Source organism: Aquarana catesbeiana, linkage group LG06 (assembly GCF_042186555.1).
Source record: "Aquarana catesbeiana isolate 2022-GZ linkage group LG06, ASM4218655v1, whole genome shotgun sequence".
Classification (NCBI taxonomy): Eukaryota; Metazoa; Chordata; class Amphibia; order Anura; family Ranidae; genus Aquarana; species Aquarana catesbeiana.
In genome coordinates, this window is record NC_133329.1 from 235,956,518 (window position 1) to 235,984,285 (window position 27,768).

A 27,768-nucleotide genomic window follows, 5' to 3' on the forward strand; every position below is an offset into this window, starting at 1 on the left:
GAGGCCTTCGTTTAGAATTTTCAATCCTAGATTGTAACTTTGTTATATTAGGTAAAGTGTGTGTGTTTTTTTTTTTTTTTCTCTTCAGTTGGCAGAAGCTCTGGAGCTCTTTGAAGTACAGATGTTAAAAGAGGAGCGGTTGCAACCTGAAGAATATAATTACACTATACTGATTGGAGGATGTGGGAGAGTTGGATATGTTAAAAAAGCGTTTCAGTTGTATTCAAATGTATGTATTATGTGGTAACTAAACACTGCTGTATTTTTTGTTGATTTCAGCTGTGTACACAGGAATATGTTTTACATAAGTAATTGATCTGTTTTGTACACTATCCAAAAGAAAAAAAAAATCAATATTTATATTTGACCATAGGAGTGTAAAGCCTGGTACATTCTTATGCTGCGTACACGCGGTCGGATTTTCCGACGGGAAATGTTCGATGGGAGTTTGTCGTTGGAATTTCTGACCGTATGTAGGCTCCATCGGACATTTTCTGTCGGAATTTCCGACAAACAAAATTTGAGATCTGGATCTCAAATTTTCCGACAACAAAATCTGTTGTCAGAAATTCTGATCGTGTACACAATTCCAACACACAAAATTCCATGCTCGGAATCAAGCAGAAGATTGGATATTTAACTTCAATTTTCTCGGCTCGTCGTACGTGTTGTACGTCACCACGTTCTTGACGTTCGGATTTGTGTGACCGTGTGTATGCAAGACAAGTTTGAGGCAACAAAAAAAACATGGATTTTGTTGTCGGAATGTGCGATCGTGTGTACGTGGCATTAGTTTTCTTTCGTTCAGCCCCACAGGTTGAATGAAAATAAACTGTCAGCTCCAGCCGGAGCTGCTGTACTAACCATGCAACTCCCCCGCTAAGCTGTTGTGTTCTGACAAGGGGACTCCCCCCGCAAGAACATTCTGATCAGCGCTTTCTGTCATTGGCTGAAAGCGCTGATCGGGAGTCGGTCGGATGCCTATTTTTCCAGCAGGCACATCCGACAGACCGACATACAGTGCATCCGGAAAGTATTCACATCTTTTCACTTTTTCCACATTTTGTTTTGTTACGGCCTTATCCCAAAATGGATTAAATTAATTATTTTCCTCAAAATTCTACAAACAATACTCCATAATGACAACGTGAAAGAAGTTTGTTTTGAAATCTTTGCAAATTCATTAAAAAAAACAAAACATTTACATAAGCATTCACAGCCTTTGCGCAATATTTTGAAGCACCTTTGGTACCAATTGCAGCCTCAAGTCTTTTGAGTATGATGCTACAAGCTTGGCACACTGATTTTTGGACAGTTTTCCCCATTCTTCTTTGCAGGACCTCTTAAGCTCCATCAGGTTGGATGGGGAGCGTCGGTGCACAGTCATTTTCAGATCTCTCCAGAGATGTTCAATCGGGTTCAAGTGTGGGCTCTGGCTGGGCCACTCAAGGACATTCACAGAGTTGTCCTGTAGCCACTTCTTTGTTATTTTGGCTGTGTGTTTAGGGTCATTGTCCTGTTGGAAGATGAACCTTCCCTCAGTCTGAGGTCCAGAGCTCTCTGGAGCAGGTCTTCATCAAGGATGTCTCTGTACATTGCTGCATTCATCTTTCCCTCAATCCTGGGGTCTATATACACTATGCCGCGCATTAACATGTTATGTTAAGGCATACCAGTTTATTGAGCGGGCTCCCTAACACACTTAAAAGGGTAGAAATTAATGCAGATTTATACACCCATTTTTATTCTCCTTCTTTGTGACTGAATGAAATGATTTGTATGTACATAGTTTTATTTTATGACACTTTTGCAGACATATATTTTGTGTCCCCTCCTCAACCTATCATTGGGGTCGTTTACACATGTGGCTGCCCTTGCTGCCCCCCTAAGAAGTGATTTATGGTGGATTAATTTTCAGCAGGTGGTTGACAGGCAGCTAGGAGTGGGGGGCAATATGTCACCTCCTCACTGCGTCTTTTAAACCTAAAAAGCGCCCACCTCTGCTCTACAATTCATGCGGTTGCAGAGCAGTCCTATTCTCTAGGGTCTGGCTGACAAACACGACAGGGAATATCATTTTTGCTGCATCAAGTGAGACTAGGACTTCATATTTTCTAGCTATTGTGTATAGTACAGATTCTTATTTAATAAGATTTTTTGTTGTGAGAATTTTAACACTTTGTACTCACTTATGTAAATTCCTGTATGTGTATAGACTTTTATTAAAAATATATATATTTTTTTTTAAACTGGTAGATGAAAAAGAGAGGTCTGATACCCACTGATGCCACCTATACAGCTCTTTTTAATGCATGCGCTGAATCACCATGGAAGGACTCGGGTCTACAGTATGCTGTTAAACTGCGAAAGGAACTTTTGGATAAAAATATTCAGCTTAATCCAATTACATATCGGAGTTTACTGAAATCATACTCTGTGTGCTCTGGATTTCAAAGCGGCTTGGAAATTTTTCAGGTAAGTCAGTGGTCATGATTCAATAAATAACAATTTGTAGGCCTTATCCACCACACCTACCAAGCTTGGTCAGTAGTTACTCTTTCTCCCTGCCCTTCTTTTGTGACTTTTCCAGCAGAGCAGGCCCTTGTACCAAGTATTACTTATGCTGTTTAAACATTCCACATCTGTTAAATGAGAAATGGCAACTTTAATAGTAAATTCAGGCTCTCCTATCCCCCTCTTTGGGCTGGCTAAAAAATCGAAATGCCTCTTTTACACACATATCTGTGATCATGTGTTGTTTCGGTCCCAAGTCTTCTATCTTCTTCTGGGTATGGGAGGCAGGCTCCTCTTTTGGGTGCCCATGATACTGCCTGTGTGATGTGGACATGGCTGTGTGGCTGTCCAGTGATATGGATCTCTCAGGATCCAGAAAATGATTTTGTCAGCAAAATTACACTGTCTAGCACAGGTAAATTGCCACATATTTACGCACTCTAACACAACTTTAACTGCTTCCCAACCGCCTCATGCAGATATACTGTGGCAGAAGGGCACGTACAGGCAGATTAACGTACCTGTATGTTGCCCTTTAAGAGGCGGCTTGCGGGTGCGAATGCGCTGCCGGCGGCGTGACCACGGCTCCCGCGGACCTGATGTCCATGGGAATACCCGTGATCGTCTCATGGTGAGGAAGAACGGGGAGATGCCAATGTAAACAAGCATCTCCCTGTTCTGCCTAGTGACACTGTCACTAATCTCTGCTCCCTGTAATCAAGAGCGGTGATCAGTGTAGTGTCGTGTCACACACAGCCCCTCCCCCCCCACAGTTAGAAACACTCCCTAGGACACACTTAACCCCTACAGCGCCACCTAGAGGTTAACCCCTTCACTGCCAGTGACATTTTTACAGTAATCAATGCAATTTTTTAGCAAAATCAAAAATTGTCCGATGTGTCTGCCATAATGTCACAGTCACGATAAAAATCGCTGATCACCGCCATTACTAGTAAAAAAAAAAAAAAATGATTAATAAAAATGCCATAAAACTATCCCCTATTTTGTAGATGCTATAACTTTTGCCCAAACCAATCAATAAACACTTATTGCAATTTTTTTTTTTTTTTTTTTTACCAAAAATATGTAGAAGAATACATATCGGCCTAAACTGAGGAAAAAAAATGTTTTTTTTTATAGTTTTTTGGGGGATATTTATTTCAGCAAAAAGTAAAAAATAATGCGTTTTTTCAAAATTGTCGCTCTTTTTTTTTGTTTATAGCGCAATAAATAAAAACCACAGAGGTGATCAAATACCACCAAAAGAAAGCTCTATTTGTGGGAAAAAAAGGACGTCAATTTTGTTTGGGAGCACTGTCGCACGACTGCGCAATTGTTGGTTAAAGGGACGCAGTGCCGAATCGCAAAAAGTGCTCTGGTCTTTGGCCAGCAAAATGGTCCGGGGCTTAAGTGGTTAAAAATACATCCTGAGTAATTAATTTTTTTTTCTCCTGAATTCATTTGGCTTGGCATTGTTAGCACAGTTTGGTGACTAGGGGTGCAACGGATCAAAAAACTCACAGTTCGGATCGTTCCTCGGATCAGGAGTCACGGTTCATATCATTTTCGGATCAACAAAAAAAAATCTCCCCCACTGTAATATCCACGTCATCTCCCCCACTGTAATATCCGCAATCTCCCCCACTGTAATATTATATTGTCAGGGCATTGCAGGGTATGGCAGAGTATTGGCAGGGTATGGCAGAGTATTGGCACTGCTGCCATCTGATCTCTCCCCTCCACTGTACAGATCAGTACACAGAGAGGAGAGAGGAACCGGCAAAATGACATGATGCCGGTTTGTATACAAGTGATCGCTCTGTCATTTGACGGAGCGATCACGTGGTAAACGGCCGCCGAGTGTACCAAGATGGTCGGAGCTAGGTCGAAGCCGCGGCCTTTCCTAAGGCCGAGGCGGCTTCGCGCTCCGCGGAGCGCATGTGTGCCGATCCGAACAGGCTGAACCGTTCGGATCACGGATCGGTGACGATCCGTTGCACCCCGAGTGGTGACCCCTAGTGGTACTGATACTCCCTGACCATCATCGGCCCAATCAGGCAATAATTATCCCAGGTCTTTGGGTCCACAAATCCTACAAGCTAATATCATTTTTTTTTTTTTTTTTTTTTTGTTCTCTAGGAAATTATACAGAAATCTAGCATTACAAGTCCTGACGCTTTCAATATCCTCTTTATGGCCTGTGTAAAGGATGAACAGCTGGGGTTCCGTTTCTCTTTACAGGTACAGTGATCAAAGCTTTTTTTCTATATTGGTGGAGTAATTGGGGAGTGATATAAACAATGTATAATATGGTGCATATTATAAAATCATGTTTATTTTATTACATATTATACAGTGGATATAAAAAGTCTACACACCCCTGTTTAAAATATCAGGTTTCTGTGATGTAAAAAAATGAGACAAAAATAAATCGTTTCAGAACTTTTTTCACCTTAATGTGACCTATAACCTGTACAACTCAGTTGAAAAACAAACTGAAAACATGCTTTGTGGGGGTGGAGTAAAAATAAAAAAATAATAATAATGTGGTCCAGACCCATAAACTAATATTTTTGTTAATCTCTAATTTTCCAGGATAGATTACTGTAGTTAAAACATTGAAGTGGTTCAAAATGCTTGAACAAAGCTTGTAAAATACTTTAGGCTGGATTCACACTATTGCGAATTGGATGCGGATTTCATCGTATCCAATTTGCATGTCAGGAAATTGTGACCGGCTCTCAATAAAGCCGGTCCACATATCCCCGGAGCGGCTCCGGTGCGACTTGCACAGGAGTCCTGTGCGTCTTCTGGTCCGTTTCAGGCCTGAATTCAGACAAAAATTCGGACTGAAATCGGATCTGAAACAGTGAACAGGGACACACCGGACTCCTGCTGTGAGCCGCTTCGTGCGGCAGTGTGAACCCTGCTTTAAAAAAAAAAAGACCCTGCATAGGTATGAATACTGGTTTAGGGCTCTGGTAAGTGAGTTAGTATTGCCCTACTCTGGGCCAATGATCACAGGTTTTATAAAAGTACATATTTTGTATTCTACAAGATCAGCAAGGACCTGTAATTGTCATTGGATAAATATCATACTCCCTACAGGTTCCTGTGATTTATGTAAGTCAGTGGTTCTCAACCTGGGGGTCGGGACCCCCTTGGGGGTCAAATGATGATTTGCCAGGGGTCACCGAATCCTGGGCTGTTCTTGAAGCCCCACCGCTCTCCCAGCCTTTTTGCAGCCGGCCAGCTGGGCTGTCCCTGGAGCCTGCTGCCACCCACTCAGCCTCTTCGCAGCTGCCCATTCAGTTCACAGCATGGCTGGGGGGGAGAGACTAGAGGTCAGCTGACTGGTGAGGAATGTTAAGGGGGACTGAAAGAGACCCTATCCCCTGACTTCGGCATAGGCGGCACTGCTGCGAGACACCACAAAGTCGGAGACACAGTGAAGCCAGAGACACAGTGAGTAACACTACCTGTGACTATAGTAGCCATTAAAAGTCTCCACTACAGTTCTCGGATTAGCAGATGACCTTGATCAAGAGCACCTAAGTAGGCTGATCAGAACTCCCCCCAGGCACTGCCACTGATCCCAGCCCCCCCCCCAGCACTGCCACTCATCCCAACTCCCTACCAGTACTGCCACTCATCCCATTCTCTCCACCCCCCCACCAAGGAGTAAGAGAGGAATAAAAATAGAGAATATATGGAAGGGAGAGGAAAAGAGGGGAAGGAACAAAGAAAAAGGGAGAGAAAGAAAAAGAGAACAAGAGAGACACCTAGGGGGAGGGATGGGGGAAAAAAAAACAAGAAATTAGAGAGAGAAAGATAAAAGAGAAAGAAAGGAGAACAAAGAGTGGTACATCCTAAAGTGTACCATAAGAGTTTTTAATACTGTACGAGTGGAAGGGACTCAGGGAGCGCTAAATGTCCATGGGTTAGGGGCGCAAATTACTTGTCTTGGGTGCTGACAACCCAGGCTACGAATATAATTTTACTGTTCGGGGGTTTCCACAACTTGGGAAATTTTATCAAGGGGTCACGGCACTAGAAAGGTTGAGAACCACTGATGTAAGTAGTAAGAGTGAATTCACACTATGCAGTGACAGACAATTTACCACATGGACACACAGGAAACAATTTTCTCCTATTTGTCCCATTCACACTGCAACACAGCCTAGGGCTGTGCTGCAATAAAATGCAAACATGCTGCATTTTATCGCAGCGAACCATGACAAATCACACGGCAATGTAAAGCAACGCAGCGCATCGCACTGCTGTACTTTTTGTACACTTCAAATAAGGTTCTGTGAATCGCTCTGGCAGGTCTCTGTTGCTGTGTGAATACAGCCTGATACTTTAAATTGTTACAACACTGATAATGGTGACATTTTGAAATTATGAAATCATCTCAAGACCTTACTGTAATTACACTTTTGTTTAGTCTTATAAAGTGCATCATATGTTGGTTTAAGGGCTAGTTTACACTTGCTTCAAAACATGGCTTAGGACAGGCTTTGTTAAAGCTCTCTGAACGCCAGTTGAAGCTCCTGTCACTAAATAAAAAGGTTAGCTTACAGTCCAGTTTACACCTGCTTTTGCTTTGTGCTTCGATGAGGTTTTGGTGGAGCTTCGATGGGGCTTCGGTGAGGCTTCATGGGGCTTCAATGAGGCTTCAGTGGAAAGGTGGGGCTTCAAGCGAGCTTTGCCAAAGACTTCTATGGAGGCTTTGAAGACGCTTTGAAACACACTAAAGCTACATGGGGTGTAATTTTTGAAGCAAAGCAAAAGCAAGGTGTAAACAGGAATATAAGCTAACCATTTTATTTAGTGACAGGCTTAGACTAGCGTTCAGAGAGCTTTAACAAAGCCGGTCCGAAGCCTTGTTTTGAAGCAAGTGTTAACTAGCCGTTAATGTGTGTTGCAGCTGAAGCAAGTGTAAATGAGCCCTAAGACTACATTCTTGTGTCAGTGGTGGAAGAACAAATTAAAACAAAGCAAAGTACAACAAACAGAAATGTTGGCAGTACATTCTACTTTGGAGAGCTGTACTGAAAAAAGTACAGACAGTTTCAGGTGCAGTGACCAATGTGTCCCCTCCACTGGGTCATCTGATGTGGTATTATGAGGAAACGGCCCTGTGCTTTAAAGGGGTTGTAAACCCTCGCATTCTATGCATTAAGGTGAAAAACCTCCTGTGATGTAGCAGCCCCCCAGAGCCCCCTTTTACTTACCTGAACCCGGTCTTTCCAGCGACGAAGACGAGTACATCAGCTCCAGCCGGTGTCTCGGGTTCTGATTGGATAGATGGATAGCAGCCCAGCCATTGGCTCCCACTGCTGTCAATCAAATCCAATGACATGGGGGGCGGGGCCAAGTTCTGCTGTCTTGTGTCAATATATGCAGCAGCAGGACACGGGAGCGCGCCCACACGAGTGCCCCGAGGGAGAGTGGCTCTCCAAAGGGGCACTCGAGAAGAGGAGGAGCCAGGAGGACCGGGACCACTCTGTGCAAAACCAACTGCCGAGGTAGGTATAACATGTTTGGTTTTTTTCTTTTTTTAAACAAACCTTTACATATCCTTTAACTGCAGCAGCTCGGAGAAGAATGATGTATTGCCAGAACCTCTGCTAAAATGAGGGTGAGGTTTTGAAGTCACATACACGGTTTAAATGTTTTTTTTTTTAACCACTTCGATTATCATACCTGTTTACCCGCTTTTGGAGCAGACCATATTTTCACATTCCGGCTATGACTTTGTAATTACTTATGATACAAAATTGATACATATATTGTTTTTTGGGGGACAAACACGGCTTTCTTGTGAATCCAAGGGTCTCTGAGAATTTTTTACATTTATTTGCATTTTAAAGAAATAAAAAGAATAAAAAAAATAAAGTTTGATCAGTAATATTTTTAACACAAGTACTATTACTGTGGGGAAATCATTTTATTATGCTGCTTGTACTATTTACTGCAACATCAAAACTACATTTTTGGCACAAAGCATGTTAGAGTTATTTACAAAAGAGAGTTTTTTGTTTTTTTGCATATATTTGATTTTTCTCATAATGCATCAGTATTTTAAAGTGCTTACTGATTAAAAATTAAACCGATATACCCTAAACCTCATATTTCTCATTCGTTCATTGAGACACAGCCTTCTTTATTCATAACGATGGGGTTATATTGCCTCCGCAGGAGTAGGACTAGGCAGAACAAAAAAAACAAACAAAACACTTGGCCACTCCCTTGGGCCGTCCTCAGTCAGTATATAACCCCCTCCCTGCTCTAGGTATTCAGTTTTTTTCTGCCTAGTCAGGAGTAAGGACTTAGTTCCCTGCTGGGAACGCTAGTCCTGGAAATTTTTGGTTGTTATTTTCTTTTTGCTTTTCCTGGATTTTTTCCGGTGAGATCTCCAATCAACTGCCGGGCTGGGCGACGGACTGGACACTTGGTCCAGGGGTCACCCCAGTCTGGCCAGCGAGCTTGTGCAGACCGCAGCTACGCGATAGGTGGGCCGCGACATAGCCCCACTGGACAGGGGCTGGCCCTGCGAGTTAAAGTGGTTGTAAACCTCCACAGGTATAACCATAGGACAGATCCAAGCTGCTGACGGCTCCTTCCTTTCCACTCCAGAGGAAATTAATAGGGAATTTGCCTCTTACTACCAAAATTTATACTGCTCTCGAGTTGATTATGATTCAAGGGAACTAGCTGCATACTTTGATGATATCGACATTCTGACCCTCACCCCAATATATGCTAACAAATTAGATGCCCCCATTATGTTTTGTCTTATTAAGTTGAAGAAATCCAAAAAGCTCTAAAAATGATGCAAACAGGCAAGACACCAGGACCGGATGGTATCCCGGTGGAATTCTATAAAACATATGCAGAACAGTTAGCCCCTAAATTTCCATGGACTTAGCCCTATTGGCTAAGTCCATGGATGAGAGCCACCTCCCTGATTCAATGCACGAGGCGGTAATAGTAGTCATCCCCAAGCCAGGAAAGGATCCGACTTTATGCTCGTCCTACAGCTCCATTTCCCTCCTTAATGTTGATACCAAAATCCTTTCAAAAATTCTGGCCAATAGACTAAACACGGTTATCACGGCCCTGATACACCCAGACCAGACAGGTTTTATGCCTGATAGGGGAACAGACATAAATATCCGCCGGCTGCACACTCATATCGCGATTGCCTCGTCCGGTGATCCTGGGGTGGTGGCCTCGCTCGACGCAGAGAAGGCCTTCGACTCGGTCGAGTGGGGCTACCTCTGGGCGGTCCTTTCTAGGTTTGGGTTCAGGCCTAGATTTCTGGTTTGGCTTCAGCTGCTCTATGCCCAGCCCAGTGCTCACATCCGTACTATCGGGGTTCTTTCAGGGGCGTTTACCCTGGGAAGAGGAACGAGACAGGGCTGCCCACTCTCCCCGGCTCTGTTCGCCATGGCACTCGAGCCGCTTGCCATACTTCTCAGAGCGGACGCGACGGTCAAAGGCTTACAAGTGGGCACAGTGGTAGAGAAAATTTCTTTATATGCCGACAGTTCACTCCTTTATTTGGCGGATGCCTCGGACCCCCTAAGAGCAGCTTTAACCGTTTTTGACACATTTGGCCGTTTCTCAGGTATCCGAATAAATTGGAACAAATCGGTTCTTTTTCCCCTTTGCCAATCACTACCCAAAATAGATACAGGAACCCCTTTGAAATGGGTGGATGAGTTTACCTACCTGGGGGTGAGAATAGGCAGCATATTGACAGGCTACCTGGATAAAAATGTTTATCCGCTGCTGATCCAACTTCAACAGAAGTGCTCCACCTGGAAATCCCTCCCTCTGACCCCGGTAGGAAGAGGCAATCTCTTAAAAATGATTTACTTACCAAAATTCCTCTACTATTTTAGGCACACCCCAGCCCCCATACCTAGATCCTTTTTTTCGCTGCCTGGAAAGTGTGGCAATCTCCTTTATTTGGGCAGGGAAACCCCAAGGGTGGCTAAAAATATACTTTATCTCCCACTGTCTGGAGGCAGATTGGCACTGCCTAACTTCCTGGTATATTATTGGGTGGCTGTCCTGGTAACAATAAGGTGGTGGTTCTCACAACCACGCCAAAACCCAGCAGTTACCCTGGAGGCACAATCATGGGATCATATGCAGCGCTGTCTAACCTACCATATGGGGGGTGAGGGCAGTGACAGGTCCTATGAAAACCACGCTTCAGGTGTCCTCTAGGGCAGCTTCTGAAGCAGTCATGTGTCTCCCCACACACCCCACTTTGGGCTAATCCCATGCTCCCCCATCTATCCCCTATCCCAGACCCAGCATGTTGGGCCGAGAAGGGTATCATCACCTTAAAACAGGTTATGCCACGGGGGGTTGTAGTCCCATTTCGAGAGTTGCAACAAGCTCACAACCTACCGATAACCTTCCTTTTTAGATATTGGCAGCTGCAGCATGCCCTCAGGGCCCAGTTTCCCTCCCTGGTGACGCTCGAACCTGACTCTATCGAGCGTCTCCTGATCTCAGGGATGTTAGAAAAACCTCTTTCCTCCCTGTACCTCTACTTAACAGTTGCACATGACGTTAAAAATGTCGGAACAATGACCAAATGGCAGGCAGATATTCCCTCTATGGGTGAGGAGGAATGTCTAACCACATTTATTCCGTCCATGATTGTGGCTAAGGACAGATTCATACAATTAAAATTCATACATAGGGCTTATTACATGCCACAAAGACTAGCGAGAATTTACTCTGGACTTAGCACCAACTGCACCAGATGTGAAATAGAAACAGACACCTTTTTTCACATGGTCTGGTCCTGTCCCAAACTGCGCCTGTTTGGTGCGCAGTGGCGGACACTTTAGGAACGGTCTGCGGTCTTACTATACCATTGGACCCTTTAACTCTGCTACTTAGCCACCTGAATGATATAAAAGGGGACCGTTACATTAAGCTGTGTCTAACCTACTCATTATTCTACGCCAGAAGAGAATTACTCCTTAAATGGAAGCAAAAGGAGGCCCCAACCAAAGAGGCATGGCAAAAGACTATAAACAGCGTGTTGCCACTATATCGCATAACTTATGAGAGTAGGAATTGCCCTCAGAAATATGATAAAGTATGGTCGAACTGGGTCGATGCATGCGGCTGAACCCTGTAGGGGGAGATGCCTGGTGTGGCGACTCGCGCCAGAGAGGTACCCTTGTCTGGGAAAGGGGCCGTGGTTGCCCCCCCCTCCTAGACCTAGGGTCACATCCTGCCTAAATATTGCCCAGCGATGGGGTCCTTCCTCCCATCTCTTTCCCCCCCGCCCTTCCCGCCCCCTGACATTTTTGGCTGGGGGGGTGGGGCTGACCTCCCACTTAATCAGTATAGCCCAGATAACTCCACCGACTTATAGCCTCTCTAAGACCGCCCCCCGCTGTTGTTATAATGCATATCATAAATAATCACAATTCCGTAACTTTTGTATACTGTATATCCTTACAATATGTTGTTGGAGTGGAATATCCCTTGCACATGCAATATTGAAGTCATGTACTTAACATGCTTGATGTCAGATCCTTTGTACGATACTTTTTGTGTTTGTACTGCTTTGTTGGTTCATATAAAAATAAATTTAAAAAACCTTCTGTTAAAAAAAAAAAGTGGTTGTAAACCCTTACAGACCACTTTTACCTACAGGTAAGCCTAGATTAAGGCTTACCTGTAGGTGCAAGAAATATCTCCTAAACCTACATGGTTTAGGAGATATTTCCAAAAGACAGGCACCAAAGTCTACGGCGTATAGGCGCACTGAGCGCGGCGTCTCTAACGGCGATCATGCCGTTAGTGGCGGCACCAGCGCTCATGCGCGGGAGTGAAGTCCTCTTCTTTCCGGGTATCGCGACTCCGGCGCTGTGATTGGCCGGAGCCGCGATACCTGGAAAGAAGATGAACGCTTCGTAGGAGAAGGGACTGCGGTGACATCGCAGGCTCCCTTGTCAGGTAAGTGATGCGATGCATAGTAGCCCATTATGTTTTACCTTTGCAGGGAAACAAAGAGGAAGTAAACTCATCAGGGTTTACTTCCTCTTTAAACATCTCCTGAGGTCGCATGCGACCGGGTCTTGGCCTGTGGCCGACACCCCCCACTTTGGTGGCGAGGAAAATCTGTCTGGGAGCGTTACCCGCGCATTTTGATGGAGAGGTAAGTAGTCCCCTCCTCTCCTTCCCTGGAGTGGTATGGGATGCGGGTACTCCCTGGGGTGGTCGGTCCCTTGGGGATTCTCTTCCACACCCCCCCCCCCCACTATTTTCCGGGTGAGTCTCAGGCTTCCGGCCTAGGGACTTTTTGGGACACACTGCCCTTTTTTCCACCCTCGGGTTTGTATTGGGGGGGGGGGGGGGGGGTATCTGGTGGTTAGGCCTGGGAGGCGGGGGATCGGGGGTCCTGCTGATTAATTTAGGCTGCGGCTTTGCTACCTACACAAATAGGATCCGCTCGCTCCCATCCCCCCCCCTGACTTTTTCGTGTAGCGCTTAGGCAGGTAGCTTAGTATAGGGCAGCCCTGCCCTCCCCTGTTGAGCACTCCTATCTGTCTCTGCCGCACGGATGTGGCCACCTTGCGGGCTGGTGGTGGCCATGCTCCCTATCCTGTTGGGGTGAGGATGACAGCAGAAGGGCTCAAAGGGGCACTGGTTGTCGCACTTGTTACATCTGTGTGGGAACCTTTTCAAGATGGGGGATGCAGCGGTGGCTGCAGGGGAGGATCGGTACCCTCTTGGATAAAAAGGCTTGTGTGGCGAAAGCGTTCCCCTCTGTCTCTCTCTCTTATTTTGACAAAATGTGCCCATGCAGACTGGGAGTGTCCAAAATGACTTTTGTGTTTCCAAAAACGCTGGCTGTAAGGTACCCCTTTGGGGAGTCCCCCCTTCAGAAGGGGACTGTTACACCAGTAGTGAACCCCTCTGTCTCTAGGCTGCTAGAGGCAACCATGGCTCTGTTAGAGGAATCTCTGGCTTCTAAGGGCCCAGCTGGCATACCTGGAGCGGGAGCAGAATTCCCCTACCTTTTGCTGCTGGGGACCTATTGGGTAGGCGCTGCAGTTCGTCCGCTATGCCTCTTGGCCGCAGTTCCCCTGATTGCTGAGTCTGTTGCCTCAGTGGTGCTTAGACATGTATTTTGGGGGGCTACTCTAAATGACTTCATGTCGTGTCTTGAGTTTGTCTGGTTATAAGTAGAGGTCGACCGATATATTGGCCGATATTTGGCTTTTTTTACTTAATCGGCATCGGCCGATTGTGCTGATAAAAAAAGCCGATTCAGCGGGACTTGCAAATGACTTCTGTAATTGAAGTCAATTGCAAGTTGCCTGAAGTTTTCTTCTCTCCTCCTCTGGGCAGCCTGCCAAGTCTGATAAGAAGATACATTTGTATCTCTTTCAGGTTCTTTTATCAATAGACTGGGCTCCGTGGAGAAGTTTTCAGTTTAACCATTTAAAGACTAAATCTTTTCTGACACTTGTTGCTTACAAGTAAAAATCCTGTATTTTCTGCTATAAAATCACTTAGAACCCCCAAACATATATATTTTTTTTAGCAGAGACCCTAGGGAATAAAATAGCGGTTGTTGCAATATTTTATGTCACACGGTATTTGCGCAGCGGTCTTTCAAACGCAATTTAAAAAAAAAAAAATACACTAATGAAATTAAAAAAAAAAAAAAAAAGCAGTAAAGTTAGCCCATTTTTTTTCATCCAAAAGTTTTGATTACCTGTTTTTGTGTATTTAATATTTAAGATATAGTTATTTTTTTTAATCTAAATTATACATACAAGTGAACTGATTGGAGGTTTGTTTTGTTTAATAAATGTTTAAATATAAAACATTTTCTGTATCACTTATTACTTAAGGCTGCTTTCACACTGGAGCGGGCATGCGTTGACGGTAAAATGCTGTTAATTTTAGTGGCGCTTTACCGTCATTTTAGCGGCGCTATTCGGCTGCTAGCGGGGCACTTATAACCCAGCTAGCGGCCGAAGAAGGGGTTAAATGCGCCCCTGAAGCGCTGCTGCCGAAACGCTTTGCAGGCGCTTCGGCAGCGGTGCGCATTCATTTCAATGGGCAGGAGTGGTGGAGGAGCGGTATACACCGCTCCAAAGATGCCGCTTGCAGGACTTTTTTTTAACATCCTGCCAGCGCATCGCCTCAGTGTGAAAGCACTCGAGCTTTCACACAGACTGCAGGGGAGCCGTTTTACAGGCGCTGTTTTTAGCCCAAAAGCGCCTGAAAAACGCCCCAGTGTGAAAGGGGTCTAACTGTCGGCATCATAAATCGGCCATCGGCCACCTCAATTTCTAAATATCGGCTTTGGCATCGGCCAGAGAAAAACCCATATCGGTCGACCTCTAGTTATAAGATCGTTTTCCGGTTGTGTTTCTCCAAACAGTTTGTTTGTTTGTTGCTTCCAATGGTCGTCTGTCGCCAGACTGCTTGCTGTTCTCCGCGGGGGGCTGTGCAAGCCCCGTTGCTGCAGAGTGTGATTGTCCTGGTTCCTGTGCTGGGAACTGTGTCAGGGGGTTTGTTCGAACCTGTTCACAGTCTAAAAGATGGAGGGCATGGTACATCTAATTCTGGACCTCAAGGCCCTGACCTGCCTTGTGTGGGTACAGGAGTTCAGGATGGAGTCCGTCCACGCAGCGGTGACACTCCATCATGGGGTTTCTCTGACTTCTATAACATCACGAATGCTTAAGCATTCTGGTATGTGCCCGACTCCAGCACTTCCTCCATCTGCTGTGGGTGCGGAGCATCATCGGCGCCTGGTATGGTCCTTTTGATCTGCCCACCACTCCTCGGGTGTTCACAAGTTGTTGGCCCCGGATCTGGCATGGTTAAGTCAGTGGGGGTTGACGGTCCGGGGCTGCCTTGACGATCTTCTGCGCCAAATTCTCAATTATCCCGAGGAGCAATGTAGTTCCTATACAGACTTTCTCTGATCCTCTGTGGATCTACATGTGGGTGTTGGGTCTGATGGTATCTACTCTTTTTTTGAGGCAAGGTCATTTGCACAGTTCCATGTAGGCTCCCTTCGGGGAGATCCTGGCATAATGGGATAAATACCCAAAGTCTCTGAACAATCGGATTTGGCTCAGTCAGGAAACCAGAGGTTCCCTAGTCTGGTGGCTTCGTTCTCCGGTTCTTCAGTGGGGAAGATCCTTTCTCCCCTTGTATTGAACAGGGTGACCACAAATACCGGTCTGTCTGGGTGGGGAGATGTCCTGGGACTGAGCTCGATTCAGGGGCGTTGGACATTGGTGGAATCCGGATTACCGTGTAATATCCCGGAACTTCAATTGATTAGACTAGGTCTGGATCACGGACGGCTCGACTTCAAGGGCTCCCCGTACGGATCCATTCGGACAGGGCGGTGGCTTATGTCCCTCACCAGGGTGTGCCAGAAAGGCTGTTGGCGACCCTGGCTGTTGCCAATATCCTCCTCCAGTGGGCAGAACGTCTAGTTCCGGCCCTTTCCGACAAATGCATTCCAGGAGTGAAATGCTGTCAGATACCTCAGTTGGCCAGGGTTGGGCCACGGGGTGGGTCTTTCTCTGGGCCGTGTTTTCGTCAGATTTGTCCTCGTTCCTTTTAGGGGGCTCTGTTTCCGACCTCCATTTACAGAGGGATGAGCAGGAATAGGCTTTGAATACCATAGAGGGCCAGGTGTCAGCCTGGGCGGTCTTCTTCAGTGTCTCCTGGTCTCGCCCTCCCTGGTGCGTGCCTTTTTGTTCAAGGGGTTGGACGTCTGTTTCCACCGGGGTGGTTTCTTCCACCGCCATGGGATCTGAACTTGGTGTTTTCAGTTCTCCAAAGGCCTCTCTATCTTTCTCTCAAAATATTCGGGAGGTTCCACTGCTTACTCTGTCTCGGAAGGTGGCCTCTTGGTGGCTATCACCTCTACTCGCAGGGTGGCGTGAATGTGGCGTGATCTTGTCATTCACCTTACCCAGGTTAGGGTGGTGCTTCGTCCTTTTTTTACAGAGTGCCGTCCTTGGATTTCCATTTGAATAAGGACATTGGGTTGGCTTCTTGTGTCCCTGGTCAGCACATCCCAAGGAATTGGTTTTATCTGGCCTGGATGTGTTTTGGGGGATTCGGATGTATTTGCCAGCCACTGAGTCTGTTGGTCTGGATGGATCGGACAGATGATGTCTCTGAGCTTTCCTGTCAGGGATCGGCTTCCTCCTTTCCCAGTTATGGCGTATTCTTCTCGGGCACTTGGTGCTTCTTGGGCCTTCTGTCATCAGGCGGCCGTTGCGCAAGTTGGCAAGGCGGCCACTGGTTGTCGGTGTACATTTTCACAAGTTCTACGAAGTGGGTGGTTTAGCATCTGCGGATGCCTCTTTTGGCCGCAAGCTTTTTTGCAGGCCGCTGTTTAGAGGGTCTATTCCCTCTTGAAGGGGTATTGTCCAGGTTGGGTTCCAGCTTGTCCTGGGTGAAGTTCCTGTTACCTGGTTGGCTCTTGTATTAGACTTGGGGTTTTTTGTTTTCCCACCCCTCATGTTGGCACTGCTTTGGGATGTCCCTATCGTTCTGAATAAAAAAGGCTGTGTCTGTCAATGAACGAATAAGAAAATAGGATTTTTTACTTACCGTAAAATCCATTTCGCTAAGTTCATTGACAGACAGAGCACCCATCCTACTATGGAGTTGTTTTTTTGATACTTCTATTACTGCTTGCTACTAAACTGAATACCTAGAGCAGGGATGGGGTTATATACTGATTGAGGACGGAACATGGGAGTGGCCAAGTGTTTTTTAACCTACAGAGGCGATATAACCCTATCGTTATGAATAAACAAGGCTGTGTACCCCAGTCGAAGTCCCATAGGACGAAACGCGTAGGGTTTGTTATGCCTGTCTTGCCACCATTTTGAATCTTCTTTTTTTTTTTTTTTTTTTTTGAAAATCTTTTTTATTGTATTTTTAGACAAACAAACAAAGAAAAATTAAGATAGAAAAATTAACAACAGTGCTTAACAGTTATTCAAGTTTTGAATAAATTTCAAGTCATTTATGGCTTCATGTATGTTTTTAGTCGGAGGGCAGTAAGGCATCCAGGATTATTGGTGTCTCTTTCCCCTATTTTACAGTATTTTATTTCTTAGTCATGTATAGTATCCTCCACTCTCCCTCCTAGGCTCAACTGGATTTGCTTTTAAGTATGGTTATCTATTTACCTTATTTATTATTCCCTATCTTCAGCCTTCAAGCTGTAGTTGGTTCAGCAAGCCAAGCGCGCCAAATTTTGTCATATTTTAGGGGGCATCCTCTATTGATATGTGTCTTTGTATAATGGAAGACTCTCGTTGACGAGACGCCTCCATTGGGCCAAGGAAGGTACCGTAGGTTTTTTCCAGTGCATAGCAATGTTTTTCCGGGCATAAAAGAGCAGCAGCCCAATTAAGGTTCTTCTTGCCACTGTTGGCACCAATGTCCCCACCAGGCCCAGAAGACACACCTCCATCCTCGCCGGCGTCGCGACCGAGGTCACCAGACCAATCGTATCTAGCACCTCGGTCCAATACCGCCGAACGACAGGGCAGGTCCAAAAAATATGTGTAAAGTCCCCCGGTGAGGCGTGACACCTCCAGCATTCCGCCGAGTGTTCAGGTTTCATTTTATGAAGTCTATATGGTGTAAAGTATGCTCTATGCACTATTTTAAATTGCACTAGTCTGTCTCTTAATGAAACCAGGGAGCTAAAGGGGAAATCCCACACATCATCCCAGTCATCGTTGTCCAGTGTTGGAATGTCCCTTTGCCAGCGGGACCACAGTTTGTCCATGGGTTGGAGAGACACAAATATCAGGTGTTCATAAAGATGAGAGGTTGGTTTTTCGGCGCATCTAGTGCGGAGTGTCTTTTCCAACCCGGACTGGACAACCACGCAGGAGGACCGCGGGTATTGTGCGGTAAAAGCATGAGAAAGTTGTAGGTAGCGGAATATGTAATAATTTGGTATATTATACATCTGTGAAAGTTGGGACAGAGGGATCAACGTGTTGTTTGAAATTATCTGAGATATTAGTTTGACACCGTATTTGGTCCAAGCATATGGGTTAAGCATTTTATAAAAGTGGGGAATATTTGGGTTTAGCCAAATTGGAGCGTTGGGTGAGACTTCATTGTGTCCGTATTTTTCTATCGCCAGTCCTGTCCTCCATGCACGTATAGTGGTGCGCATAGAGGGCGTCAAGGGGTATGGGGCCTTAGGTCCTCTGTAGACCAGAAATTTAAGTGCTTCCAATGACCCCACAACCGCCGCCTCTAGAGCCGTAGCTGCATTAGATTTGTCTGGATCCAACCACCATGTCACCGTTACCAACTGTGCGGCGAGGTAATACTTATGGCAATCTGGGAATGCCATTCCCCCCTGTGTTGTCGGTCTCATCAGGGTACTCATTTTATACCTTGGCGATGAGGGGCCCCACAGGAAGGAGGAGAAGATCTGGTTGAGCTTATTAAAGAAAGATTTGGGAATACATTGCGGGGAGTGCCTAAAAAGATAGGTGAGCTTTGGGATAACTTTCATTTTGAGAAGGTTAACTCAGCCCCACAGCGACAACGGCAGCCTCCCCCATGCCTTGAGTTTAATCTTTATGTCTTGTACCAGTGGGTCTAGATTAAGATGGATGAACTCAGTGTCTCTGGGGGAAACAATAACACCCAGATATTTGAAGGTGTCCACCCATTGTAAGGGGACATCCGGAGGGGAACCTATTTTTGCAGTTTGGTCTATTGGAAACAGTAAGGATTTGGACCAATTTACCCTTAGCCCAGTGACCCTAGCAAAGGTGTTCAGTATTGTTAGTGCTCCCTGCAGCGATGGACCCGCGTCACCGAGAAAAAGCAGCATGTCGTCGGCATACAGGGCCACCCTCTCCTCCAGCAGGCCGATGCGCAGGCCCCTGATGTGTGGGGTAGTGTGCAGCGCCTCCGCCACTGGTTCAATGGCAAGGGCAAAGAGTGCCGGAGAGAGAGGGCAGCCCTGCCTCGTTCCCCTGGAAAGGCTGAAGGGATCCGACAATCCGTCTGCCAATCGCACCAAGGAGGTAGGACGTTTGTATATCACCTGAAGCCATTTAATAAAAAGCAAAGGGAACCCCATCCTACGCAAAGTCTCCCATAAGAAGGGCCATTCGACAGTGTCGAAAGCCTTTTCAACATCTAATGAGGCAATCGTTCGAGAACCCCCATTGACGTGTTGGGCATGGATATTTGTAAAGAGTCTGCGGAGGTTGACGTCTGTGGCTCTGCGGGGCATGAACCCTGTCTGGTCTGGGTCCACCACCGAGGGCAGCATGGGATACAACCTAATAGCAAGAAGTTTTGTTAGGATTTTGAAGTCACTGTTTAGTAGCGCAATGGGTCTGTATGACGCACAGGAGGTAGGATCTTTCTGCGGCTTGTATATTAGAATCAGGTGGGCGTGATACATAGAATCAGGTAGGTTCCCCTCCGCAAGGCATTTCGTATAGAGTTATGCTAATTGCGGTGCCAGCATCTCCCCGTGCGTTTTGTAAAAATCTATTGGTAGCCCATCCGGGTCCGGTGCCTTTCCGGAGGGGAAAGATTGGATAGCGTTTAGTACCTCTAAAGCAGTAAAGGGTTGCACCAATGTCTCACGTTCCGCGTCCGACAGCCATCCGAGAGCTAGAGGATCTAGCAGATCCCCCAGCTCCTCGGGCCGAAAATCGGCCGGTAGACCGGAGGCATAAAGGGTTTTATAAAAGTTATTAAATTCTTTTAGTATGTCTGAGGGAGTTGTTGCCGTCTCGCCCCCCGGAGCGACTATTGTAGAAATGAGTGTAAGTGGTTGGTCATGCTGGGCCATCATGGCTAGAAGTCGGCCATTCCTGTCACCCTGTTCAAAGAATCGTTGCTTATTTTTATATATTCCTAACCTTGTGATTTCTGCCAGGTGTAGGTTTAGTCACCATTTGAATTTTAGCGCTATTTCCTTTGTTCGTTTTTTGAAGAGCCAGAGTGTTTTTATTACTTTGTTTTAATAAAAGCTGGTTCTTAGCCAATTTACACTATGGGGAAGCCTTTGTTTTTTCCCTTTAACTTTGAGGATTGACATCCTGCCTATGAAGCTGGATCTACAACAAGTACCTACCACTGACATCTTGGATGTGATAGGCCGGTGAGATCAGAGTGATCGAGTTGGTGAGTGTTGCCATTCCTCCATCATCTCCAGCTGCTAGGAACCAGGAGCTACCCCCTCCTGCTCCAACACAAGCCCGTCTGACTCCCAAGTCGTTGACTGGGAGTCCATCATCTCCGGTAAGGGTATATATGCCTACACCTTACACACAGATGTTCATAACCGTATCTTGTGGATGCCATCCTTTGATCCATTGGTCCCCCATCACAGACCTTGGCGGCCGTTGATCGTCTTTTATTATATTATTTGGATTTTGAGTCATTAGTTTTATTTACATATGAGTTTTGGATGGACTTTCTGTTACAATATAGTTTTTTCTTTTCACATAAGTAATTTTTTTGTGTGCCAAACACTTTAGTGACGTGCAAAACCCTCACCTTTTTTTTGGTTCTTATGTATAGAACTACTCCCCCTTAACATTTGTGGTTCTTCTTATATTGTTTTTTGAATATATGCACATGTATTGTTTTGTCTACTGGTTCACCTCAGGGGCCACAATATTTTATATATGATTCACCTATATATTCTATCCATATACCTTGCGGTTCGGATTATTTACTTCCTATAGGACCTATTTTCATTAATATTCTTTGTTGTGCATATTGCCCTCCAGACACCATTCTGTTTGGCTTCGCCCAATAAAGGACACCTTTTAGCGCCACACTTATTTTTATATCTTCTTTACAATTTTGTCTGATTGTGGTGTTGGCTGCTTTGCCTTCTGGTTGGCGCATTATTATTTTTGTTTTTTTTATAAAAAGTGAGTGGAAAGACCCAGAGAGGGCCCCCATTTTTTCCAGGTCTCTTTTGATGAAGATAGCACGCAAGTTTGGAACAAGAGACCTAAACTTGACGCAGCTTTCTCGCAAGTATCGCGAAACACCGAGCTTTTGAGGACATGGGGGTCTTGATGGACACTATGGACAAGAGAGTTGATTCTTTGTTAAAAAAAGCTTGGGATTCTACACTACCCAAAATCAAACCTGCAATGGCATCTACAGTGGTAGCCAGATATTTAGAACATTAATTGGAACAACTAAAGGGCCATATTGAGGCAGGGACCTCTCGCAAAGATTTGCTGGATACTCTACCAGTCCTACAAAAGGCAGTAGGTTATATGGCGGATGCCTCAGCTGAGTCGATAAAGATGTCTGCAAGATCTTCAGCATTAATTAATTCAACTAGAGCTTTGTGGGTAAAGACCTGGTCAGGCGATTCAGCCTCTAAAACGAAGCTGTGTGGTCTACCCTTTAAGGGGGATCTGGTATTTGGCCCCGATCTTGATGCTGTTCTGGGCAGAACGGCAGATAGGAAAAAAGCATTTCCGGACAAAAAGAGTTGCACCACAACCTAAAAATAATTTTCGTCCTTTTTACCAGACCCTAGACTCAAAGTAAACAGGACAGAGAGACCTTGGCGGGCCCAGAGGGGTCCAGGGAAGTCTGGGGTGTTTCGTCCCCCCCAGCCAACCCACAAAGACCCAGTGACGGTCTCCTGACTGTGGGAGGAAGGCTCCAGTCCTTTTTCCTGCAGTGGGAGAGGGCGACATCCAGTGCGTTGGTTCTCAAAGTAATCTCAGAGGACTACGCGCTAGAGTTCTCGGAAAGCCTGCCTTCTCGATTTTATGTGACGCAGCTCCCCAGGGATCAAAAAAAATCTTTGGAGGTGACATCACTCTTGCAGGAATTCCTTCAACAGAAAGTAATGATCCCAGTTTCCCGGGATAAGGAAAGAGTAGGGTGTTTTTCACATGTTTTTCTGGTAAAAAAAAAGCCGTTGGGAAAGTTCAGGTTAATACTGAATTTAAAGACCTTAAATGGGTCCATTCGATACAAAAAATGTTGTATGGACACAATTTATTTGGTGAGGAAACTTCTTCCCGCTGGGTGCTTTCTAGCCTCCATAGATCCTCAGGGATGCGTACTTGCATGTTCCCATAACAACAGCGTCACAGAGATATCTGCGTCTGGCAATCAGAGCAGAGGGAGTGGTGTCACAATTTCAGTTCAGTGATGTCCCGTTCGCTCTCTCCTCTTCCCCAAGGATTTTCATGAAAATCATGGCAGAAGCATTGGCACCACTCAGGTTGGAGGGGGTTTCAGAAGTACCATATTTGGACGACCTCCTTTTGTTTGCCAGCTCAAAGGACCTATTATGCACGGATTTGAAAAGGATGCAGAGCCATTTAGAAAATTTAGGCTGGATTCTGAACAAGGAAAAATCAAACCTAATTCCTTCTGAGGTGATCATTTTCCTAGGGTATGTCATCGACTTGGTACAGGAAAAGATTTTCCTCCCAGAGGAAAAGACGATAAAGGTGCAGGCCGTAGTAAAGAAAGTAAAGAACAAATCTATCTGTTACAGTTCGGGCAGCCATGTCCATCCACGCTGGGGCTTATCACAGCCTCAATCCCAGCTGTTCAGTGGGCCCGCCTCCAAGCGAAAGACCTCAAACAGGTGATTCTACAGAATTGGGCCTATGGAGAGTCTTTGGAGAAGCAGATCAGGATCCCATCTTCAGTAAAGAGAAAGTTATGGTGGTGGAGGAGGCAAACGAATTTGAGCAAGGGTTTGTTCTGGACTTTTCCCACAGCAAAAATCTTGACAACAGATGCAAGCTCCTGGGGGTGGGATGCACATTTCAAAAGCCAGATGGCCCAAGGGTCCTGGTCAGTAGAGGAATCCAGGAGGTCCCCCAACTGGAGGGAACTAAGGGCCGTTTTCCTGTTGCTGTGGGCTTTCAGACAGATAATCAGGGGCCAACACATCCAGGTGTTGTCAGACAATGCCACAGCAATGGCCTACATCTCAAGACGGGGGCACAAGAAGCAGGTGTCTTCTAAACTTGGCCGTACAGACTCTGACTTGGGCAGAGGACAACTTGGCATCCTTGACAGCACTGCATCTGAAGGGCAACCTAAACCAGATAGCGGACTTCTTAAGCAGAGGAAGGGTGCTAGAGTCCGAATGGAGCTTAAGTCCTGAGGTTTTTCAGAGTATAGTAGACAGATGGAGGGCTCCCCAGGTAGACCTTTTTGCATCAAACAAACAAATGCAAAAGTACTGGTCTACTTTTCTCTGAACAGGCAAGATCAAGAGATTGGTCTGGACGCACTGACTCAGCACTGGACTTTCAGCTTGTGTTACGCTTTCCCCCTTTGCAAATGATCCCTTTAGTGCTCAAGAAGCTACAGGGAGAAAAGACGACCCTAATTATATTAGCCCAACATTGGCCCAAGAGGCCTTGGTTTTCAGTCCTACTAAAGTTAACGGTAGAGTCCCATTGGTTGTTTCCAGTCCGAAGGGGCCTGCTGACTCAGGGTCCTCTTCTGCATCCCGACGTAGGTCATCTCAAGCTGGCAGCTTGGTTAATAAGGAGCAAATCCTAAGGAATAAGGGTTTGTCCGAAAGTTTAATTTGTACCCTGCTGAATAGCAGGAAGAAGGTCACAAGGGCCATTTTTTTAAAAACCTGGAAATGCTTCAATTCCTGGTGCGGTTCTAAAAATTACGCTCCACAGTAGGACCTTTCCGTTCTGGAATTTCTCCATGACGGAATGGAGAAGGGTTTGGCAGCCAACACCTTTAAAAGTTTAGGTAGCTACACTGTCAGTTTTTCTAGAGAGAAGGTTATCTCTAGACCTTTTGGATTATCAGATTTTTCAAGGCACTAGCTAGGGCTAGGCCGCTTCCATTTAAGTTTTTCCCCAAATGGGATTTATCAGTTGTTTTGCAGGGTCTGACTAGAAGAACTTTCGAACCACCAGAAGAATCCACAATTAAATTTTGGTCGTTAAAACTAACACTGCTGATAGCAGTCACCTCGGCTAGAAGGGTCAGTGAACTTCAGGCATTATCTATCACTGAGTTTTCTTGACAGTTTTCCCAGATCGGGTAGTACTGAGGACAGACTCAGGGTTTTTGCCGAAGGTTGCTTCAGTTTTTCACAGATCCCAAGAGATAATTCTACCGACGTTCTGTCCATTTCCAGCGTGCCCTAAAGAGAAAGATTTTAATAGTCTGGATGTAAAGAAATGCGTTTTACTCTATCTGGAGGTAACAAGATAGTTCAGAAAGTCCAATTCTCTATTTATTTGTTTTATTTTCTGGGTCTCGTAAGGGTTATGGAGCTTCTAAAAGCACGATTGGTAGGTGGCTTCAGATGGCTATCCACAAAGCCTGTAGGGCTGTGGAAATAGAACCCCCCGCAGGGGTAGTGGCCCATTCAACTCGGGCTGTAGCAATGTCCTGGGAGGAACGAGCTGGGGCTTCTGTTTATATAATTTCAGCATGGCTGGAGGTACTTGGTAACAGCTGAGGCCATGGTGGAAGTGTCCAGGCTTTAAAGGAATGACGGGAGTGTTTCCTGGGAAGTGGGTGGAGCTGCGCTCTCTCCAGGTGCTGTCCTAAAAGACTCGTAGAAATACTATTACTGGTAAGTCTAACTAAGGTTTTTTTATACTGTCATGTGACAGTGGCACTAATATGCAGCACTAATGGGACTGATAGGTGACACTGATGAGGCGTGGACTGTGTCAGTAGTTTTTTAGTTTTATTTGACTTATTTATTTATTTTTTACAACTTTTATATATTTTTTGTGTGTTTGTTTTTTTTAAGCAAGGGGGGAGTGGACGGTGTCAGTGGTTTTTTTTTTTTTTTTTTTTTTTTTTCTATTTACTTATAACAATTATTCCTTTTCCTTTTTTTTTTTTTTTTTTTTTAATCCACCCTGTTGAGGGGGAGGGTCTTAGCTGCACTGGAGATGACTGGACAGAAGACAGAGGCTCCTGTTCATTCATAAACTGAATCATCTTAAATACAGGTTACGATGTTCAGTTATGAATGGACAGGGTCAGTAATCACTAACTCTGTGCATTTGGAAAAGGAAGGAGATGGTAAATGACAGATTTACCGGCTCCTTCCTCCGCTCTCCATCCTGACAGATCCCGGACGAAGGGGGCACAGAGGAGGACCCGGGGAGGACACAGGGGACAATCGGGGATGATCAGTGCGGTGATGGGGGCAGTTACAAGCACCGATCTCCCTGACAGCCGCGGGAGGAGAAGCGGCTGTCAGAAAAGCTATACAGGGAGATCAGTGCTTTTAACTGCCCCCACCGATGCACCAATTATCTGTGAGGCTGCCCGGCCCCCCATGCTACACTGAGGATGCCAGATGTACTGGCCTCCTGCCAGGCATCGTACAATTACTCGTGCAGATGCTCGGTACAAGTACTCGTGCAAATGCTTGGTATCGGTGCAACCCTAATGCTTTATATTTTTTTCCAACAAATAATTTAAAATAGAAACATGGAACAGGAGACGAAACTGTTAAATAGTGCTTATACATAGTGATCACTGAAATGAATGGGTTGAATAGTAAAATAAGGGCATTTCCTGGTTAGCTAAGAGTTAACTAATTCCCCGTGCACACATTAACCATCTCAATACAGGGCACTTTCACCCCCTTCCTGCCCAGGCCATTTTTCAGCTTTCAGTGCTGTCGCACTTTGAATGACAATTGCGCGGTCATGCAACACTGTACCCAAATGGATTTTTATTCATTTTCTTCACACAAACAGAGCTTCCTTTTGATGGTTATTAATCAATGCTTGTTTTTTTGTTTTTGTTTTTTTCATAAAAAAAAAAAAAGAAAAAAGACCAAAAATTTTGAAAAAAAAGTTTTCGTTTTTGTCAGTAATTTTTTTCTCCTTCACTGATGTGCGCTGAGGAGGCTGCACTGATGAGGTGGCACTAATGGGCAATGATTAGGTGGCACTGATGAGGCACTGGTAGGTGGCACTGATGGGGCACTGATAGGCGGCACTGATTGGCAACACTGATGGGAATTGATTAGCAGGTACTGATGGCGACTAAAAGGCAGCACTGACTGGCACCAGTAATGGGCACTGATTTGTGTCACTGGGCACTCATGGGCATTGGTTGGTGACACTCATGGGCATTGATTGGTGGCACTTCTGGGGCTTCCCTGTAATCGGGGCACTGATAAGTGCCCTGATTGCATGCCCTGTTCTTCCCTGCAAGGAGCTACCGCTGATCGGCTCTCCTCGCCGCACACTCTGTCAGCCTAAAGCGATGAGAGACGATTATCGGCACTTCCTGTGTTTACATGTGACCAGCTGTGATTGGTTACAGAGATCTGGGTCGCTCGTGTCCTAGCAACATGACACGGCAGCAATCGCAACGCGCCCATGAAGTGGCCGCTCAGGTGCGCTGTCATATGACCACCCAGAACAAGAACTGCTCCGTCCCTCTGTAATTTGATGGTGGGTGGGCGGCAAGTGGTTAAACATTCTTCTATGTAAAGCCCCGTACACACGATCAGAAAATTTGTATGAAAAATACCGCTTTCAGAGTGATCGTAAGATAATCTGATCGTTGGTACACAGCTTTCGAGAGCCGATCATGACAGTTCATCCAATATTATCCGATCGGACATGCATAAAAAAACGTTTTCGTACGATGCCAGATCATACGATTTTCGTTTAACCACTTGCCACCGGCCCACCGTCAAATGATGGAGGAGCAGTGCGGCTCTTGTCTTGGGACGATATCATATGACGTCCCCCCAGAACGGCCGCTGTCGTGTTCTTAGGACACGGCGTGACCGCGATCTCTGTAAAGAGCCAATGACACTGCTCTTTAACCATGTGATCGACTGTGTCCAACCACAGCCAGTCACATGTAAATGCGGAAGTGTCATTAATCGTCTATTCTCGCCTCAGACTGACCGCGTGTGTGGTGAGGAGAGCTGATCAGCGGCATCCCCTCGCAGGGGACACCAGGACAGGTAATCGGGGCACTGATCATCGGTGCCCTAATTAAAGTAAAGCCCCAGCAGTGCTTACCAGTGCCGCCTATCCGTGCCCACCATGGCCGCCTATCAGTGCCACCTATCAGTGCCCATAAGTGTGGCATATTGGTGCCACCTAATCAGTGCCCATAAGTGCAGCCTCATCAGTGAAGGAGAAAAATTACAACATTTTACTGACAGAAACTTAAAACTTT

At 45.7% G+C, this 27,768-nt stretch overlaps 1 protein-coding gene across 1 annotated transcript in view; it reads left to right on the plus strand.

The window, feature by feature from the left end:
- PTCD1 (pentatricopeptide repeat domain 1) overlaps nt 1-27,768 on the plus strand; it is an 85,006-nt gene that overhangs the window by 10,626 nt on the left and 46,612 nt on the right. Inside the window, exons 3-5 of the mRNA XM_073633082.1 lie at nt 89-229; nt 2,257-2,475; nt 4,654-4,755. Of these exons, the coding sequence (XP_073489183.1) occupies nt 89-229; nt 2,257-2,475; nt 4,654-4,755 (462 nt within the window). The remainder of the gene's footprint in view (nt 1-88; nt 230-2,256; nt 2,476-4,653; nt 4,756-27,768) is intronic.